Source organism: Antedon mediterranea, chromosome 1 (genome assembly GCF_964355755.1).
Source record: "Antedon mediterranea chromosome 1, ecAntMedi1.1, whole genome shotgun sequence".
Classification (NCBI taxonomy): domain Eukaryota; kingdom Metazoa; phylum Echinodermata; class Crinoidea; order Comatulida; family Antedonidae; genus Antedon; species Antedon mediterranea.
Window position 1 is genome coordinate 34,190,593 of NC_092670.1, and position 22,330 is coordinate 34,212,922.

Genomic DNA, 22,330 nt, shown 5'->3' on the forward strand with positions numbered 1-22,330 from the left:
TACTTCAGACAGAAATCGAAATAAAAACAAATAAATTTAAAAAAAGACAATGAATACAGACTTGGTAAGTCTACTATTATAAGTACATCACTATCGATACACTTCAGTGATTTTATCACGTGCATTTAAGTTTAGTAGTATCACGTGAGTTGGATCACATGTGTATTCATCACATGACTCTAAACGACTCGGACTCGGTGTTTCGCAGTTGAGTTTTCTTTTTTGTTGGTGAAACATCGGTATGTATCAGTTCAGGGTTTCTTTGTTTTGTATGTAAGAAAATTAATTCCACTGCTGCCGATGGGACTTGTTTGAAGTTGAGTGGCATACACAGATGGGAAAGCTGACTGTGTATTATTAGATAGTGTCTGTAGTAGATAGGTAATGATAAATGATTGTCTACACCAACCAACTGTGTGCACCATAAGCATAGCCTAACTAGCTAGGCCTAGTAAAATAGTACATGTGTTATGCGCGATTTGAACGATTTGCGCAATTTGAAATTGCGCAAAAAAATCCTTGCGCAATTTGAAATTGCGCAAAGAATTCTTGCGCAATTTAAAATTGCGCAAGGATTTTTTTGCGCAATTTCAAATTGCGCAATCAACTTGCGCAATTTCAAATTGCGCAAGAAAATCTTTGCGCAATTTTAAATTGCGCTGCACAATTTGTAAATTGCGCAAGATAGTTCTTGCGCAATATGACACCTTTGCGCAATTTGAAAACGAACTGTAAATTTTCAAATTGCGCAACAAAATTCTACCAGACAACGGTATTATAATAATTTATTGGAAACTAAATAACTCAAAATAAAACATAATAAATGCGAAGATAACATGTGTATAATAAATGCATAACATTTATTATTACAATTAAATAATATTATCACTGTAACTTGAAATAAATCAAAATAAATGAAAAAATTAAGTTTTTAATATTAGTTTAAGCTAGGCCATATGTAACCTAGTCAGTATCAGTAGTCCAGACCCTAGCTAGGCTAGAGTAGTATAGCCGGCCGCCCGCGCCGCGCCCGCCTGGTGGAACACCACCGCTTCGTTTTCCTTCGTCGGTTCTTCGACGGTATGCTAACTTATAACAATATTTGCACTACTAAAATAAGGAAATGCAATATTTATCTTTAATTTTGAATCATTCTTAGAAATTACTATATAAATATGGGTGTGCATGATTTCACAATCTGTCGAAAAACCTTGCGCAGTTTGCAGATTACTTGCGCAATTTAATACGTTGCTTGCGCAATTTGAAACACATGTTTCAATTCAAATTGCGCAAGGATTTTTTTTGCGCAATTTCAAATTGCGCAAATCGTTCAAATCGCGCATAACACATGTATAACTATAATAATTATGTCTTTGTAGTACCAGCAGGCCCATTTTGGTCTGTTTAAGTTCTAAGGTCTTTTTGCTAAATACTTAGCTGCTGTTAGTGTTACCTACCTACCGATCGATGGCATGCATCATGGAGAAATATTCTCATGTAGGCTATAAGTTCTTGCAAAAAAATCATATAAATAAATAATTTTAATAATTTATTTATATTATTTGCAAAAAAAAACATACTCTTCCTGGTCAGTACCACACCCAGTTTTTGGTGCGGTTTACCATAATTTAATGATTGATATAAATCGTTTTACTTTTGTGAAAAAAATCAACTTTGGTATTTTATGGAGCACTGTCAGCTTGAATTAATAACATCTCCTTTACGCAGTTGTTATGACAACAGAGAACTCAACGCAACGTACTCAAATGAAAGGAGCTATCTATAGTTGTGCAAGAGAATTTTTCTAGCAACCAAACTGGTTGGCGAGTGCATTTGTCGACACTGGAATTGATAATTGATTGTAACTATAGGCATGGTTATCAATATCATTTCCACGTATCATGCGCGTAGTTTAGGAACCAGTCCCAGGAGCGCTTACTGTATAATTATGGTAACATCAAACTGATCGCTACTAGTTGCTCTCACTCATACTGACTAAAACTTGTTCAGTTTATTTTGTTTGGAATAATTTCGCATGTCGACTTTTGAATTTCTTGTATGGTTGGTAGTTCTTCGTGAAAGTGTAGCTAAAAATTGTATTATTTATATTATAAATCATTTAATTTTGGTCAACAGATAAAAAATGAAGATTGTCATTTTTGTTGCTGTAGCCTGTTTAGGCATGGTTCAGGCCAAAACCTTGTATGGCTTAAAACCATTATCACAAGATATGGTGAATTACATCAACTATATCAACACTACTTGGAAAGTAAGTATACCAATTGAACACACTGGTAGAACACCTATTAAGGTCAGGGGACACTTTCCAAATGTGTTGCCTTAATACGAGTTATACCTGAGTAGGTGTTGGCTGTATATTAAAACATACTTTACCCTTGTTTAATTGATGAGAAATGTCTACTTAATACAGCAGCTGTATGCTCATTGAAAATATCTTCATTATGTTATATACCCATCACAGGCACAGAATAAATTCTAAACCGCCCTTTGATATGTCACAATGTTACAAATTGTTAATTTTACCAAATTTATAATATTTGAGCTATTAAATTAGTAGTAATTATAGATTTTGACTCCAAATGTTTCTTTTTAAAAAAACAATAAAACACAAGAATGGCAAACTTGACTTTAAGAATTAATGACTTGGGTAGTATTTTTTTTTCATTCATAACATTTAACATAACAAACTCTGACAAAAAAAGTAAGGAAAAATACAATGCAAATAATATGATAATAGGTCAAGGAATGAAGGCAGATGCCCGGAAAGATAAACATCTTGAAGTGGTAGTAATGTGCATTGTGCATTAAACATAAATGTAAATGGGGAATCACCTGCGACTTGCATTCCATTGGACTGAATTGCGCACAGGTGTGGACGATACCATAACTTTCTTCTTCCCTAAGGGTCCCTTCGTATCGAGTGCTGCCACCAAACGGCTCCTGTTCGTCTGTCCATGACTGGAGCTGAATGGACCAGTAAACCAGGGTAACCCCTTACTCTTTTGAAAGATGTTCGCCAAGGACCGTTGTGGCTGGAGAAAGCTTGTAGTCGCCTGCTCCGCAGCCAACTGATGATGATGATGATGATGATGATGATCTACACTGGACCTCCAATTTTAAGTCCTTATTCGAGAAGACCTGTTCTACCACTAGAACAATGGTCAAGGAGTGTCTTGAACCTGTGCCGATTGTATAGCTATGGTTTGCGGCGCCCCTGCCCTAACCGCTCAGCCACTTGACTTGTGAAACATCAGAGAAATTATATATCTAAAAATACAAGTGTTACAATCTTTACAGGCTGGCCACAACAAGAATTTTGAAGGCATGACAATAAAGCAAATCAAAGGAATGATGGGAGCTCTACCAGTTCCTGAAAGCATGAAGCTGCCCAGGAAATCTGTCATTGTTGGTGATCTACCAGAAAACTTTGACAGCCGAACCAAGTGGTCTAATTGCCCAACTATCAAGGAAGTTCGTGATCAGGGCTCATGTGGGTCTTGCTGGGTAAGTGTTGGAGAAGTGTGAAGGGACGGGTTATTCTTAGACGAATGAGCTTTACATGGCAAAACCCTTAGCATTTTATTCTAAATATCTAGTTCACAAGACATACAAGTTTATATACACTCATAAATCTACCTATAACCATTGTTGTTACTTAGAGGTAGATTAAACTTTTTGTTGAATATGCCATTTTAATGTCGCATAATAGTATTCACTTTGACCAAAAATTGGATCTGAAAAATTTAAAACTTTTCCCCCCAGAGATTTTGATTGACCATTTATTTTGTCTTTTTATAAGTGAAAACATTATTTTTGGGGGTTTTTTTACGGATGTGAATAACTTTTTTTTTATGTTCTTGGGGGGACATGCATCTTTAATCATTCATTAAGTATTTCCTAGATTCTAAATCTGCAAATTGCTTATGTCATTTCTTTTGTACAACGCACCTTTGTACACATAATCAACTACAGTATTATGATATAATAATTATTAAATGTTTGTTGATTGTTGTAGGCATTCGGCGCAGTTGAATCAATGTCTGATAGGTACTGTATCCACTCGGGAGGAAAAGTAAATTTCCACATCTCTGCAGAAGATTTGACAACCTGCTGTAGCAGCTGCGGCGCTGGGTGGGTATTGCTACTGGTTTAAACTTTACAGCAACACTTTTAGAAAGTTTAGGTAACTGCAAACATTAGATTGAAATTCACGTTTATTGGGACAGTCTTCGGTCTTCTTTAGTCTTCTTACCAAAGGTTAAATTTAATTCAATTTATTTTCCACAACATACTACCACTACAACAATAAAGTACATGGAGGATGCATAATTTAAGATCTAAGCAATTAAGCACAGATCTTTAAGCTAATAAGCAACCTTAGAAAATAATAAATATTTACAATCAACATTAGTGAATAAAAAAATAAGTAAATAAGTAAATCAGGCAGTATACAACAAAATCATGTGAGATAATACAATACATTGCATTGAATTCCACAATTCATTATAACAAAACTACAAATCTTTCTCAAAATTATTGGTATTTCTTTAAAATTGACATTTATTCAAACATGTTACAGTGTGAATCAATTTTTAAATAATTGTGATGTTGAAAATGTTTGTAGTTTGTCGCTTTATTGTAGATGATTTAATTGTAGAATGTAATTATTTGTTTATTTCTGTGCACTGTTCTGGGTTGACCAACTAGCATAGGTGTTTAGCACTTTGGTCATTCCTTGCCTTTTATATTTCGTTTTGTCTTTTTCTTCAATCAATCAAAATTAAATTATTTCCAAAATGGATTGAATAAATAAAAAAATAAAAACAAAAAAGTGCGTAACATTCATTAGAAAATCTCGAACATTATCTAGTGATCTGATTTTGATTAAAGATGCAATGGTGGATATCCTCCTGAAGCCTGGAACTACTGGAAAAATAACGGAATTGTAACGGGGGGTAATTACAACACCAATCAAGGCTGTCAGCCATACCTCATTCCATCATGTGACCATCATGTCGTTGGAAAGCTTCAGCCATGTGGTGATAGCAAGCCAACTCCAAAATGTTCCAGGTCTTGCGAGAGTGGCTACTCAGTCAAGTACAATGATGATAAGAAATTTGGTAAGTACTGCACAATAAATATTTCACTATGTATTCAACATTTTGTTCTTTTATATATATAAAACTTCCCAAATGCTGTAAATTCATATTAATATAGTATATATGTACAGAATATGTTAGAAACATGAAGAAAGCATCGTCTGTCCGACACGAAAGTCAAATGAGTCCTTTAATAGAGGTCATACCATCGCTTAGTCATTAGCTGCATCTCAACTGTCGCTCAGTGTTTTAAGCTTAAAATTTCTACTGCTCAGATCTTTGGTTCTTATTCAAAATCTACATAAAGTCATTTCTTTATCGCCTAAAGGTGCTACAGCCTATCAAGTTTCTGGAGTACAACAAATTATGACGGAGATAATGACCAATGGACCAGTAGAAGCAGACTTCACTGTGTATGCAGATTTTCCAACCTACAAATCCGGTAAGCATGCAAGCTGCTGTCTGATAAAATTGTTATTACTCAAAGTCTTGGAGAGAAATCATGAATAAGAGATTTATTATTGAGAAAGCTGACCTATTTCTTAACTATAACTTAGTGGTCGAACCAAGGGCTTCAGTTCCACAACTTAAAATCTAAACAGTTGCTGCTCACAAGCTGGCTTGCAATAAAAACTGTTGATACTACCTATTACATCTATGTCCATGCTTATATAGTGCCCCCTATGATGTCCTAATTTATGCCATAATTAATCTCATGAATTATTCATTGTTTCTGCTTGAGGTTTTGCAATTTGGTAAACTTACTACTGTATATTATGATCCATCCATCCATGATCATTGTACTTGATACTTGTAGGCTACCAATTGTTTTAGGTCATCTTCAGTTTTTATAACAATTCCTTCTCATGTATATCATACTGTAAGCATATTGTTTATCTAATTCCTTTTCTTTCTTTTTTAGGTGTTTACAAGCATGAGACCGGAGGTGTGTTAGGTGGACATGCTATCAGGATCCTTGGTTGGGGTGTTGAGGATGGTGTTGACTATTGGCTTGTTGCCAACTCCTGGAATCCAGACTGGGGTGATAATGGTACTTATTTCATTTCTTTTATTTCATTACTCTAATTTTTTTAATTTTTTTTTTAACATAGAGTACATCTCTTATCATATGTGGTTTTATTTTTCTTTACATTTTAGGCTTTTTCAAGATTGTTCGTGGCACTAATGAATGTGGAATAGAGAGTGATATAAATGCTGGAATTCCCAAACTGCCTTAATTGTAGTGAGTCTATACTAGTAGTTAAGGTTAAAGATATATTGTCCTCCAAAAACATGAAAAATGAATTAATTAAATCAAAATTTGAATATGTTATTTTGTAGTTTTAATAAAGTTAATCACTTGCATAAAAAAAACGAAAAAAAATAATGTTTTCACTTGTAAAATGACAAAATAAATGGTTAAATTCAACCAAAAATCCATTGGCTGGCAGCCAATTTGACCATTTTTTACTTTAAATTACATTTTTTTCAGGTAAATACATTTTTTTTCAATCCAATTTTTGGTCAAAGTGGATAACTATTATGTTATGGAATATTCAACAAAAATTGTTTTAATAATTATTTTTTTCAGGGAGACAATACATCTTTAACCAAACAGAATTGTTGAAATGCAATTCAAATTATGAAACTACCTGAACTACCATCAGTCCCTAATGAAAACTAATTCTTTTTTTAGGATTAATTGGGTTTTCCTGAATTCATCATTGAATGTTTTTCCTTTGTTTTTTCTCTGATGTTTTTTATTTGACTGTTGTTATGTATGATGTATGGATTCGAAATAAAAGCAAACGAACCTTATAATGGGCCTGGAGCTATATTTATATCAATCCTTTATTGTTAATATCTCTTACTTTATTGAACAATTTGTTTCCAAATTTCCCAAAAAAAAGTAAGAAGGATAACATTGAGCAATGAATACCTCAAAGGTATGAATTTTAAATGGGAAGCACTGGTTTTTATTAATAGTCATTTCAACTGCCATGCCATTTTTCTCTTTTTTTCCTCTCTTTTCTCCGGGAGCTTTATGGTGCAGTTCTAACAAATAAAACAGTTTGACTTTTTTTTCAACAATTTTATTTTTTCTTAACAATTTTATTTCTCTCATTTTAGGATCATTGTCGATTCAATGATAATAAGTGCAAGATTGAAGAAAAACTTAATTCAGCTGTATTTAAATGCAATTTATTTTGTGTAATTACATAAAAAAAAACAAATGAAGATGTCCCACTAGTCAATAGAAGTCTTTTTATATTTTGTAATATTAGAAATAAATCATAGATCATGAATTAAATTTGTCCGTTTTTATAAATCGTGATGGTGATAAATGTTAATAGCAAGAAAGGCACAGTACTTGAAATAAACTATGACCTATGACCTGGTGTTTGTGTACTTTTTATGTTATGGCTCAAGAAGGATGTTGACTTTTTAAGCCAGCCTGCAGCCAGAACTTTTAGAGGGTGTGTCCATTGCTTACCTTGTTTGAACAGAAAAAGGAAAGATGGTTCAAACCTCTATTGGCTTTTTCTTGAATTTACATTAACCATTTGGTTATAATAAAACCAACTTTTGCAATTTTTTATGGCACGCGCCACCAGCTATGATAATCGATTGGGTTTTATTGCGTCGTGCTATTTTGTATTTGGCGCACTAAATACATTTTCGTCTTCATTATACATTTCGTGATCGTTTTTATATTATGTAGGCCTACATTCATCTGGGAAGCTTTATTAACACGACCAGCAGAGATTTTGAAATAAGAAAAGGAAAAGCAATTAATGAATTAAATCAAATATGGAGGTAAAATATAAGTAAAAACCTTAAACTACGGCTCTTCATGAGTATTGTTGAATCATTCTATATTGGTCAGAAAGTTGAACCATTACAAAGAAACTTGAAAAATCAATTGATGGCAGTCACTCACTACTTAGTGCTGCTATGGGCATAAAATGGCAACAAAGAATCAGTAACGAAGTACTATATGGCTCTTTGGCCATACCAAAAATAATAAGCTTAGAAGACTGGCATTTGCTGGACACTGTCTTCGCAGTAAAGAAGAAATGTTTTCAGATGTTCTGCTTTGGCAGCCAAAACATGGATTTGAAAAACAAGGAAGGCCAGCTCTCGCATACATTGACGTACTGGAGATGGATACTAGCTAATTCAATTTTTCAGAGTTTATTCCTTATGGCCAGGTATCGATGTGGTTATGTTTTTACAGTGCGCAATCACAAATTACGCGGTCTACGCACGATTTAACGAAATCATGTTTGTAATCATATTTTCAAAAACATGAATAAAAATTAAACAACATTTGGCACTCATAAATTTCAGGTCATATTTCATCATATGGCAATACAATTACGTGTTTAGCGCATATAACGCATGCGTACGCGCGCTTAAAATTTTCGATGAAATTAGAGTACGTTTCAGACAATTTTAGGCCTTTAAAAATTGCACGCGCACTGCGCGTTAAACGTTGATATGAACTCTTTTGCCCGATTTCTGTTTTACAACCTTTCTTTAATAATATCATAATATTTTGTGTCTCAGAGCAAACACAATTTCTATGTATATATTTTGTTTTACTGTATATCCGAATGAAAATAAAAATGATGATTTCCACTAATGTATGTAGGCCTATATTTGATCCACTTTTCAACTTGAAATTGCGTTATACTAAAACACGTCAAAAGTGACAGGCTACGCACACGTGTAGGCCTAAGTTAACAAAAGGGTAAAAATATGCTACATTTTGAAATTAATATAGATCGTCAGAATGCTCGGGAACACCTATTTTGCATTTCATTTACTTAAAGTGTATGTATCATGTATGATTAATTATGACATTAAGAGAACAAAAATTGATTAAGTCATCATTAATTGTGTGTATATTCAATTTAAAAAAAATAATTTCGACAATCAAACGAACTATGGGCCGAAATAACCAACTTAACATTAACTTTATTCTTTAAAATGTTCATATAAGTCTGACAGTGCGTCATTTTTTCAAATCTTTAAAGATCTTAGGAAGATATTATAAAGGGTTTTATAAGAAATTTTCTGATTTCAATCGGTAAATTTTAACTCTACGCGCGGTAGAAGTAATTTCCGGGTTCACGGAAGGTGTTGGTTTCAACTGATAATATTTCTCCGCTTATCCTGAGCTGAGCTTTCTTCCTAATTGTGTTGTTTATTTAACAAATCACTTTGCTTTGGTACCCTTCCATCTTCATGGAAAGCAGCACATGTAACTCCAGTTCATAAGAAAGGAAATAAAGAGGACGTAAAAAATTATAGGCCAATTTCCCTACTAAGTACTGTATCTAAAGTATTTGAACGGTGCGTCTTTGACAAAGTATATCCTCATCTTCAACACAAGATATATGCTGGACAACATGAGGTCAACTCACTGAGGTCATCAATGATTTTAGTATAGTCTTAGATAAGCAGTTAGGTCAGACTGATGTAATTTATCTTGATTTTTCCCGTGCTTTTGACTCTGTGCCTCACCTTAAATTGATTCATAAACTTCAGTCTTATGGTATATCTGGTAACTTACTTACCTGGTTTCGTAATTATATAACAAACCGAGCACAGAAAGTTGTAATTGAAGGTCAGTCTTCAGAGTGGTTCCCAGTATCATCAGGTGTCCCACAGGGATCGATTCTAGGGCCATTAATGTTTATCCTATATATTAATGATCTGCCTGATAAATTAAGTTGTGACACAAATATTGCACTTTATGCTGATGATGCCAAATGTTACAGAGAAATTCACAGTGTCCAGGATTGCCATTCACTTCAGACTGATATTGATACTTTGAGCACCTGGTCTAAAAAATGGGATTTGAATTTTAATACTTCTAAATGTAAAATTATTTCTATTACCCGATCTCGAAATTCTGTTCATTTTGATTATATAATTAATAACGATGTTCTTGAACGAGTTAGTGAAATGAATGATCTTGGTATCATAATTTATTCTCAGTTATCTTGGAAGGATCATTATAATTATATTATTTCCAAAGCAAATCGTATGTTAGGCCTGGTTAAACGTGTTAGTTTCCATTGTAATTCACATGTAAAACGGTCTCTTTATTTAAGTGTTGTTCGTAGTTACCTTGAATACTGCTCTACTGTCTGGTCTCCCAATTACAAAACTTATATAAGACAACTTGAGGGAGTTCAGCGTAGAGCAACTAAATTTATTTTAAATAATTTTGAAGCTGATTACAAATGCAGACTTCAAACATGCAATTTATTACCATTATGTTATAGGCGTCACTTTACTGATATCGTTTTTCTCTTTAAGATTTTCAATTCTAATATAATTAATACTGACAATTTATTTAATATTCGTAATCCACAACGTGTTACTCGTAGCTCTTTTTCTGTTGGTACTTTTTTTGATATTCGTCGCTGCAGAACTGAATCTTCTTTTCAATCATATATCCCACGTGTTACCAGAATTTGGAATAACTTACCCAGTGAAATCCGCAACTTAAATATTTCTGTTAGTTCTTTTAAAACCAAATTACTTAATTATCTCAATATTTATTTTTTAAATAATTTTGATATTGAAAATGTGTGTAGTTGGTCGCTTTCTTGTCGATGCTTTTATTGTAGAACGTAATTTATTTATTTTTCTCTGTTCTGGGTTGACCAACTAGCATAGGTGTTTAGCACCTGTTTGGTCTTTCCGTGCCTCCTTTTTATAATTGTTTTGTCTTCTTTGTTATGCATATGGCAGAAATTGAATAAATAAAAAAAAAATAAAAAAAAAACAGTGAGTTGTAAAACAACTGTTTCGTAAGTTGGCCGTTGGTGCTTGGTGGCGATAGCCATTTTGTTTTTTTGTTTATGAAGGTATGGTAGTACATAAAGATCAAATTAAATACATTCATGAAACAAAGGAGTAAATTGTGGGAAATAATTATATAAAATTACATTACATCGAGAGAATTGATGATAAAAGCTTTTATTTTGAAATCGAATAAAACCCCGATAGCCGATTTGTTGAGTAAGCTTCCAGGACTTTATGTATATGCCTACTGTGCGTTATCTGTGTCCCGTCAGGGCCCTGGGATTTATTTGAATAAACGCCCGGAACACCTCCCCAATAAAACATCAATTAAAATAATTATCTCGCTACTCAACCCCCCCCCCCCCCCCACCCCCCCCCCCCCCCCCCAACCCCAAATACATCTAATAAACGCCCATCCACATTTATACACACAATATTGCATTATATTTATAACACAATTATACTATTTTTAGAAGATTTCTTGACTGTTTTACAATTTACCAAACATTTGATATTCTTTTTTACCACTTTTCATATCTACAATAAACACTATACGCCTAAAACGCTATCATCTAAGACACTTAGGTTAGTGAGTATTGTTTAGTTTTACAAATATCAAAAGCATTTAAATAATGGTAACCGACCGAAATTGACAGTGACAGCACAACTGTATGGTAAGTGTGCGATTTTAACTATGATACAAGATGCGTGATGCTGTTAGCCATCTTGGTACAAGTTTGGTTACCAATGATGTTGACACCAGTCTACCACGATGAGGTAGCATCTCCGACTTCAGACTGGGATGTTTTTTTTTTTGTGTTTTTTTTTTTGTTCTTTTTTTTTTTTATAATTCCTTATAAACTAAATAAATAAGTTTATATTATTGAACAAATTACTTATTTTAATTATTTACTCTACAATAATATAGGTCTAAAACCTATTATTATACGAAATTAATAGGAATAATTACAATATTATTATTTTTTTTTAAATTATTTCTTACTAACTAAATCAACTTACGATAACATTTTTTTATTAAAATGTATTAATAAAATATAAATTCGTAAAAAATTTTGTTTTTTTATTCTTACTAACTAAAAACTTCTATCAACTATCCTAAATATCATTAACAATTTTTTTTAAAACTAATTAAATAATGTTTTTTTGTTATTTCCTCCTTTTTTTGTATTGCTTACTAGTGAAACAAATTACTTATTTTTATCATTATTATCAATAATCTATTTTTAATTTATCATTGGTATTATATTAATATCCTCCTTAGAGTTTGTTTTATCATTATAATATTACAATAGCAATATTGTTTTTAATTCACATTACTTACGGTATCTTACTTTGTTTTTCTTAAGTATAAGTGCTTCAGTAATCTACATTTTTAAAACGTTATTTATATACTTCTTACCTTATAGTAGTCATTTATTGCACATCTTAGACTAGTCTATTTAGTTTAACTTTTCTTCAATCAATTTAATCGTCTTAAGATTCCTATAACTATATTCTAAATCTAATCCCTTAAATTGTTTTGTCTTAACGTAAATGGTTACTTAAACTATGTTTTAAATTATCTTAATTTGCTCAAGAACTATCGTCATTATTCTCAAAATAGAATGAGTCTTGTAATTCAAATTTCTCAAGAATTGCGTTAATTATTAAGTAAGCTATTGCTGATGGCTTTACTGTTGTAAGAGATATTTTATTTGTAATCAAATATTTGACAGATTCGTGTCTCACTTTTTCTATTCTACGTTTGTTGTTGTTGGTTGTAGCTTTACTGATAGCAATATCGCAATAAATGTGAACAAAATCAAGACAAGTGACACTATTGATATTAAAGTTTAATATCTGTAATATTTTAAATTCTATTTGTGCAATTTTTTTAGGATTAAAGAAGCCAAGATTCCGGAGGCGGTCACAAGCATAAGGGATGATGTGTTTAGATTGGTATCGTTCAGCACATTTCAATGCAAGGCAAAATGATGCAATTGCCAATTCTTCGAGATCTCCAAGTTTAAATGCTGTGTTATCACAGAGAAGTACATTTTCTATAATTGTTAGGCTACGATGTACAATATCATAATCGATTATGTATTCATAACGTATGAGTTCAGATCGAATATTACATAAAAATTCTACCATATAATCTTTAACTGATTGTGATTCAAAATGTGCCCATGGATTTTCAGATATTTTTTCACGATTAATTAATGAATTAAAATATTCTTTATTAGATTCAAGTTCAAAATTTTCATTTGAAATGTCGTTATCACCGCTACCTGGAAAATGAAACAAAACATCACCATTTCCTACTACTACAACAGTGCTACTATTATTACTTTCTCCTATGCTGCCACTGCTGCTGTTGCTACTAATATTACTAGTACTGTCACCACTACTGCTACTACTGCTATTGGGCATAGTGGTACTACTACTACTACTGCTGCTGCTGCTACTACTACTACTACTACTACTACTACTACTACTACTACTACTACTACTACTACTACTACTACTACTACTACTACTACTACTACTGCTACTGCTACTACTACTACTGCTGCTGCTGCTGCTACTACTGCTACTGCTACTACTACTACTACTACTACTACTACTACTATTACTACTACTACTACTGCTACTGCTAATACTAATACTACTACTACTAATACTACTACTACTACTACTACTACTAATACTACTACTACTAATACTACTACTACGACTAATACTACTACTACTAATACTACTACTACTAATACTACTACTACGACTAATACTACTGAAACTACTACTACTACCATTATCAGCTTCACTGCTAATACTAATAATGATGTCACTATCACTACTCCTATCACTACTTATTATGATAGGCATATCATTTGTATTTGGAGACAGTATTTGATCTTCACTAGGCCAACTACTACTATCACTATCACTGCTGCTACTAATAATGATGTCACTATCACTACTACAATCACTACTTATTATGATAGGCATATCATTTGTATTTGGAGACAGTATTTGATCCTCACTAGGCCAACTACTACTATCATGATCACTGTTAATACTAATAATGATGTCACTATCACTACTTTTATCACTTATTATGATAGGCATATCATTTGTATTTGGAGACAAAATGTGGTCGTCACTAGTAGGCCTATTTAATTCATGATTAAAATGACAATTGATATCAGCTGATTTGTTTTCCGTTTTTAAAAGTGTATCATATTCGTGTAACTTACACGTTGGGTTAACATTAGCGTTTCTTCTGACATCATAAGGATACCCCCTGTTTCTAGGCCTAACCCTTCTATTCCTCACCTGGAGGAACCTAGCGTACTTAGCGGCGGGATACTCATTTGATCTCACCGCATTCTGGGCTTCTTCTAAAGAAGCATTATATCTTCTTTTAAGTATCAACTTTGCCATAGCAGATGATGTAAGTATAGCAAACGTAATAGGAAATAGATGTACAGTATTTCCAAACTGAATTGCACGGTAAAAGCAGTTTTATTTCGTTTTAATGAAGAGCAATTTGAAATCACTGTTCATCGATTGAAAGAATTTTTCATTCTGACTTTAATTTGGAATAGTCGTTAGTTATTTTCGAATATTTGATGACGTAACAATGGTTGCGCTGTTCTATTGTAAGCGCGGTGAACGCACCACTACGTAATGTTACTAGCTCTTTAATGCGCGCGCTACACAGCGTCATCTCTCTGTATATTGATTAGAAAGAGAGCGTTCTTAAGACTGGACAAACCAAAATTTTTCTTTAAAGAAAAACCAATAGTTCATCATTGGTTCATGTTGATATTTATTAGGTTATATGCGTGATTCTGTTAGAATCTTTGTGTATTTATTCTTTCCTTAGTACTATTTTGTCCGTCAATTATCTTGATATCAGTGTCATCCAAGTTTTTCGGAACTAGAGATAAATTCCATGTGTTTCGTCTGGTCAGATGAAAGGGCTACCCGTACATGTATAGATATTGTGCCGCTGCATTAATCATAGAGGGGATCTGCTAATACTCTAGGGGGTAGAGTAATTGACTTCCTAGTTTGGAGGGGGCACTGCTCCATGTTGTGAAATGGCGTCGCCCAGTTTGACCTTTTACCCTGTACTTCCGATACTGTGTTTTGAAGAACAGGAAATTCTTGTGTTATAAGTTCTTTGTTTATATATGAATAAATAAAGCATAATTATACGTAAGCATTTTAACCGACCAATCAGCATGATCATTTTGAACTTTGGTTGGGTGATATTTCCGAACATTCCAATGCTTCCGAAGACGTTGCTTCCGAAGACATGCGAAAGGTGACATTCTTTGTGACGTCACAGGTACTTTAATTAAAATAATAAAATTCACTTTTTGGCTCATACTGTTTCGTATGTTTTTCAGCGTTTCCAAGCCTCTTGAAACCATTCTAAGGCGTTCCATGCGATACATGTTGGCTACAACATACGAATCTGGGGCATTTTAGGTCATTACCTGATCATCAGGGGCATTTTAGGTCATTACCTGATCATCAGGGGCATTTTAGGTCATTACCTGATCATCAGGGGCATTTTAGGTCATTACCTGATTATCAGGGGCATTTTAGGTCATTACCTGATCATCAGGGGCATTTTAGGTCATTACCTGATCATCAGGGGCATTTTAGGTCATTACCTGATCATCAGGGGCATTTTAGGTCATTACCTGATCATCAGGGGCATTTTAGGTCATTACCTGATCATCAGGGGCATTTTAGGTCATTACCTGATCATCAGGGGCATTTTAGGTCAATACCTGATCATCAGGGGCATTTTAGGTCATTACCTGATCATCAGGGGCATTTTAGGTCATTACCTGATCATCAGGCGCATTTTAGGTCATTACCTGATCATCAGGGGCATTTTAGGTCATTACCTGATCATCAGGGGCATTTTAGGTCATTACCTGATCATCAGGGGCATTTTAGGTCATTACCTGATCATCAGGGGCATTTTAGGTCATTACCTGATCATCAGGAGCATTTTAGGTCATTACCTGATCATCAGGGGCATTTTAGGTCATTACCTGATCATCAGGGGCATTTTAGGTCATTACCTGATCATCAGGGGCATTTTAGGTCATTACTTGGCTACAACATACGAATCAGGGGCATTTTAGGTCATTACCTGATTTCTCCCTACGAAAGTATTAACATTTATTTCTTTCAAAACAAAATAAAATAAAAAAAGAACATTTGTTTTTTTTTTACATATAACGAAAGGAATCCCATTTTTTTTGGTGTTTTTTTTTTTTGTATTACGATTAAATAAATCAATTGTTGACCAATTTATCCTGATTAAATAACGTTTTGGGGTTTTTATTCAAAAACATTTTATTTCTAAATCCACCGTTATATCCATCAATTTGTTTGCACTGTGTTCGAGTCAGATGTTAATCAGTAGGCCCAACTTAAAAGTATGGTTTTCGTGATCACCATAGGAGAAATTTAATTGTGTGTGTACGTGTAAGTTGTTTTCGTCGTCGTGATATCTGTTTGAACACAATATCTAATATTAAAGCCTGTGTATGAACTTTAAAAACACTGCAGCCGATATTTTCTGTAAGCCTTACTAAAACACCACCATATTTATACATTTTAATAAACTTTCTAGTAAACACTAATTATTTTCTATATTTTTAAATTCCTCTATTTTAATTTGTGTAGGGGTACAAAAAGTACAGAGATTTTAATGAGCTATTTCTATAGTGATCAGAAGAAAGTGCATTTTTTTAAAAGGAAACAATTTTGAAAAATAAAATGTGTTAATGAATTAATCGATTGGTCAATGCAACCATAGAACAGAGGAGATAATACGGCCAAGTTTAGTAAGTTTTTGACCAGTGACGGATTAAGTTTGGGGAGGGCTTGGACGACTGGCTATTTAAATCGCGCCATAGATATTCCTGTTTACTAGCCAATAAAAAGGTATGCCTTGTAATTAGTAATTAAAAGATTAAATAATATCAAATTATTATATATCATAATACCAATAAGATCCAGTCCATCGATGTTCCGTTATGAACGCCGGAAACCCGGTTCCGTTGCAAGCTCTGCCAACTTTTTCTTTTCGTCTCGTTATAAGCTCACTCTTTGGAAAGGTCGTGAGCTAAGAAGAGTGGAGTACTAGTTAGTTTAAAAGGCGTTAACAAAGATGTGTAACGGTTGTTTGTATCTGGTTATTAGCGTTTTATATGCTAATATTCTTGTACCAGGATACGTGACTGCAGATCGTAAGTGAAATTTTATATTTCGACGCTGGGAATATTTTTCCGTAACCGTAATTTGTTAAGTAAATCTATACACTTACGTGCCTGAGGTCTATGTTAGCTGGTCATTAGGTGTGGCCATAATCCAATTATTATTAAATGTGGCCGCTGTTGCAGGCCTATCTATGTTTTGGCCAGGTTAAAAAATGATCTTCAGACGGGAAATCGGTTACAGAATATTTCCTGTAGGCCTATGAATGATATTCTCGCCTACGACATACTAATACTTTTTTAGCCCATAAAGCCGGTATATACGTAGAAAATGATTGTATAGGATAAGCGGCCCTCCTTCCCAAACTTATTTTATAATCGATTTACACATTATAGGCTTATTTATGAAAATATCATATTTAAAATTAATTAAGTGTTAGGCGACACAGTACTTGCATTGCTGTGAGTACGCTTAGACTTGGACGCGCGCACACTATATGGACACGATGATGTCAAATCACTACCATACTTGAGCATATCACCACCATATTTAGAGACATCACATTTGTCAAAATATTTTGATAGTGTAGACAGAGGTTTATACGTCCTCGTCCTAAAATAAATTGACTAGTTTACTGACTAAAACTGACTGGTTGACTGACAATATAAAACTGACTGGTTGACTGTCAAAATAAACTGACTGGTTGACTGACTAAAACTGACTGGTTGACTCTGACAAAATAAACTGACTGGTTGGCTGACTGAACTGACTGGTTGACTGACAAAATAAACTGACTGGTTGGCTGACTAAAACTGACTGGTTGACTGACAAAATAAACTAACTCGTTGACTGACAAAATAAACTGACTGGTTGACTGACTAAATTGACTGGTCGACTGACTAAATAAACTGACTGCTGCTGACTGACTATTTGGGCACATCACATTTTTTTGTCAAAATAGTTTAATAGTGTAGACAGAGGTTTATACGTCCAAGTGAAAACTAAGCTTTACAACTCACATTGTGACAAAAGTTATGTATAATTATAACAGAAAGTTCGTGTGAATCAAGTCCTTGTGAAAATGGTGGAACTTGTATCCCTGGAAACGGAGTTGGAGTGTTTAAATGTGAATGTCAAACTGGATTTGCAGAAGTAACTTGTAGTGTTGGTGAGTATCGATCAGTTATCGATTGATTGATTGATTATACGATGATTAATCATTCATCACAAATCATGCATTTTGTTAGTTGACAATATATATGAATAATCTAGGTCCATATATTAAGATGTATTGTCCCCCAAAACATGAACATTTATGAATATGTCTTACTGAACTGACTGGTTGGCTGACTGAAACTGACTAAATAGACTGGCAGGTAAACTGACTAGTTGGTTGACTAAATTGACTGGTTGACTGACAAAATAAACTGACTGGTTGACTGACAAAACTTAAATTGACTGGTTGGCTGACAAAATAAAGTGACTGGTTGATTGACAAAATAAACTGACTGATTAACTGACAAAATAAACTGATTGGTTGGCTGACAAAATAAAGTGATACTGGTTGGCTGACTGAACTGACTGGTTGAATGACAAAATAAACTGACTGGATGACTGACAATATAAATTGACTGGTTTTCTGACTAAAACTGACTGGTTGACTGACAAAATAAACTGACTGGTTGACTGACAAAATAAATTTACTGGTTTACTGACTAAAAACTGACTGGTTGACTGACAAAATAAACTGACTGGTTAACTGTCAAAATAAACTGACTGGTTGACTGACTAAAACTGACTGGTTGACTGACAAAATAAACTGACTGGTTGACTGACAAAATAAACTGACTGGTTGACGAACAAAATAAACTGACTTGTTGGCTGAATAAAACTGACTGGTTGACTGACAAAATAAACTAACTGGTTGACTGACAAAATAAACTGACTGGTTGACTGACAAAATAAACTGACTGGTTGACTGACAAAATAAATTGACTGGTTTACTGACTAAAACTGACTGGTTGACTGACAAAATAAACTGACTGGTTAACTGTCAAAATAAACTGACTGGTTGACTGACTAAAACTGACTGGTTGACTGACAAAATAAACTGACTGGTTGACTGACAAAATAAACTGACTGGTTGACGAACAAAATAAACTGACTTGTTGGCTGAATAAAACTGACTGGTTGACTGACAAAATAAACTAACTGGTTGACTGACAAAATAAACTGACTGGTTGACTGACAAAATAAACTGACTGGTTGGCTGAATAAAACTGGCTGGTTGACTGACAAAATAAACTAACTGGTTGACTGACAAAATAAACTGACTGGTTGACTGACAAAATAAACTGACTGGTTGACTGACAAAATAAACTGACTGGTTGACTGACAAAATAAACTGACTGGTTGACTGACAAAATAAACTGACTGGTTGGCTGACAAAATAAACTGACTGGTTGACTGACTAAAACTGACTGGTTGGCTGACTAAATAAACTGACTGGTTGACTGACAAAATAAACTGATTGGTTGACTAACAAAATAAACTGACTGGTTTACTGACTAAATGAACTGACAGGTAAACTGACTAGTTGACTGACTAAACTGACTGATCGACTGACTAATTTGACTGGTCGACTGACTAAATAAACTGACTGCTGCTGACTGACTAAACTGACTAAACTGAACGGTTGACTGACTGACTGATCACTTAAAGCTGACTGGTCGACTGATAAAATAAACTGACTGGTTGCTAAATAATTTTGCTAAAATGACTGATTCAGGATGTGGTTTGCTAATCCATGGGCCTTCAATGATAATCCACGGTAATCCAGTGAAAGGAGTGTTTCAAATTTGTTCCTGTCGATGTCCCACCTTCTTGATTGCTAACTCATCTAAGTGTGTAAACTCGGCCTCCTACTTTCCCTACTCAACAGCCACTGTTATATTAGGGAGAGGGGAAGGAACATTGCATTGAATTGATGCACCATATTACATACATAAGGTACCTCGATATATAACTACCGGTCCCGCTACCGGTACCGTATTCCTTGACATTAAATAATATTAAACGGATGAGCGCTAACATAAAACAAAACAGTACGGCAGAGTTCATCAACTCAACTCAACTCAACGTAAACATTTATTTTCTTTCTTTCATTCAATAATAAAACAAATGAATAAGGTATTAAAAAAAGTAAGTACGAGTTACAAATAATACATTTCATTAATATAATATATAAACACGACAGGCAAAGAACATTAGTTCTAAACCGCCCGGTGATATACTGAAATTTTAATTAATTAATTTGAAACGATAAAGATGAGGAAATATAATATAAATATATAGCCTAAATAGACTATTTTTAGTTACACACATATATAAATATACATATTTATATATATAAACAAATCAGGCAAAGAACATTAACATTAATTTAATTATTTTATTTATTTGTATATATATGCATATATGTACACACACACCTATATATATGTATATAGGCCTATACATATATACATACATACATACACACAAACTCATCAGACAATAAACATTAATTCTAAACAGCCCGGCGATATACTGAAATATTAATTAATTAATTTGAAACGATAAAGATGAGGAAATATAATATAAATATATAGCCAATATAGACTATTTTCAGTTACATATATATATATATATATAAATATACAATATTTATATATAAACAAATCAGGCAAAGAATATATAAATATATATATACAAATATATATATATATATAAATCCAAAGGCAAATAACTGAAAAAAAAAATGACAATGCTGTGGGTATCAGTGGCTGGATCTCAATGGAGATACAAAAAAAGCCAGAAAAGTAAGCAGAGCTATATACATACACACACACACATACATATATACAAATCAATTGTGTTGCATAGCACTGTGTAAATATAAATAAATAAATAAATAATTTTATTTTTTTAATATATTGATAACATCAAATAATACCTTATATAAAAAGAACTGCAACATGTGGAAAAAAAGATGGCAATCCACGAAAGGCAAGCCTGTGATGTGGAAGCCCACACAATGAAGTAATAAATAAGTTAGACAGAACAACAAACACACAGGTACCGAACAAACTTACAGGACACGAATCACAACACAAACAGACATCAACAAACAGAACATGCACAGACACACCCGAACACACATCACCAGGGGAAAACATTAATATTTAGAAATGAGGAAAGATTTGAATGTTTTATTAAATAAAAATTTAGTAGCCGAATGTTTAATTTGAAAAGGAATTTTATTCCAATTCATGGGACCAGTATATCTGATTAAATGTTTAAAGGCGGTGAGTCTTGGTTTTGGCAAATGTAGGTCTTGTGCATGCAATACGAGTATTATAATTATGAACTTCGTGATTAAATTTGAAAAGATGAGATGAAGGAGAATCAGCTGTCAAAGAGTCATAAATAAATGACATTTGTTGAAAAAGATTGATATCAGCTAATTTAAGAAAATTATGTACGGAAAAAATAGGGGAAGTATGAGAAAGACGATTCGAATGGGTAATAAGCCTAATGGCCTTTTTTTGTAAAATAATAAGTCTATCAATAGATGTCTTGTAATTATTAGCCCAAACAATATTGCAATAATTTAGGTAGGGCAAAATAAGAGAACAATATAATAAACGCAAAATTGTTAAAGGGATATAGTGAGAAAGCCTATAGATAATTCCTATATTTTTTGAAACCTTCGAAGCAACCGAATCAATATGACATTTCCATGTTAATTTAGAGTCAAGGAAAACTCCAAGAAACTGGACGGTATCAGTGAGCGGAATATTAATATTATTTAACAAAATTAAGTTATTTCCAAGAATGAAGGATTTGTTAGGACTGTGAAAAATAATAGCACTGCATTTTTTAAAGTTTACCGAAAGTTTATTAGCTAAAAAATATTTTAAAACAGACTTAAGTTCGTTGTTAACAACATCAAATAGTGTATTAATGTCACTATGCGAATATAAAATAGTGGTGTCATCAGCATATAAGAAAGACGAGAGAATGGAAGAATTATAAAAATCATTAATATAAATTATGAATAATTTCATAATTTCACTGTCAAGGGGTGGAGG

The 22,330-nt window shown here is 33.3% G+C and overlaps 1 protein-coding gene across 1 annotated transcript; it reads left to right on the top strand.

Annotated features, from left to right (window-relative positions):
- The first annotated feature begins 137 nt into the window (after nucleotides 1-137).
- On the top strand, nucleotides 138-7,514 carry LOC140054331 (cathepsin B-like). Its single transcript, XM_072099673.1, has 9 exons — nucleotides 138-239; nucleotides 2,137-2,269; nucleotides 3,319-3,525; nucleotides 4,037-4,152; nucleotides 4,912-5,141; nucleotides 5,449-5,562; nucleotides 6,043-6,171; nucleotides 6,279-6,363; nucleotides 7,251-7,514. Exons 2-8 carry the CDS (start codon nucleotides 2,144-2,146, stop codon nucleotides 6,356-6,358), a joined length of 1,002 nt encoding a protein of 333 aa, XP_071955774.1. The 5' UTR covers nucleotides 138-239; nucleotides 2,137-2,143; the 3' UTR covers nucleotides 6,359-6,363; nucleotides 7,251-7,514.
- The last annotated feature ends 14,816 nt before the right edge of the window (nucleotides 7,515-22,330 follow it).

Coding starts and splice junctions, on each gene's coding strand:
- LOC140054331 (XM_072099673.1), top strand. CDS start 2,144: ATGAAGATTGTCATTTTTGTTGCTGTAGCCTGTTTAGGCATGGTTCAG. Junction 3,526..4,036: donor GCTCATGTGGGTCTTGCTGG/GTAAGTGTTGGA, acceptor TGATTGTTGTAG/GCATTCGGCGCAGTTGAATC. Junction 6,172..6,278: donor TCCAGACTGGGGTGATAATG/GTACTTATTTCA, acceptor TTTACATTTTAG/GCTTTTTCAAGATTGTTCGT.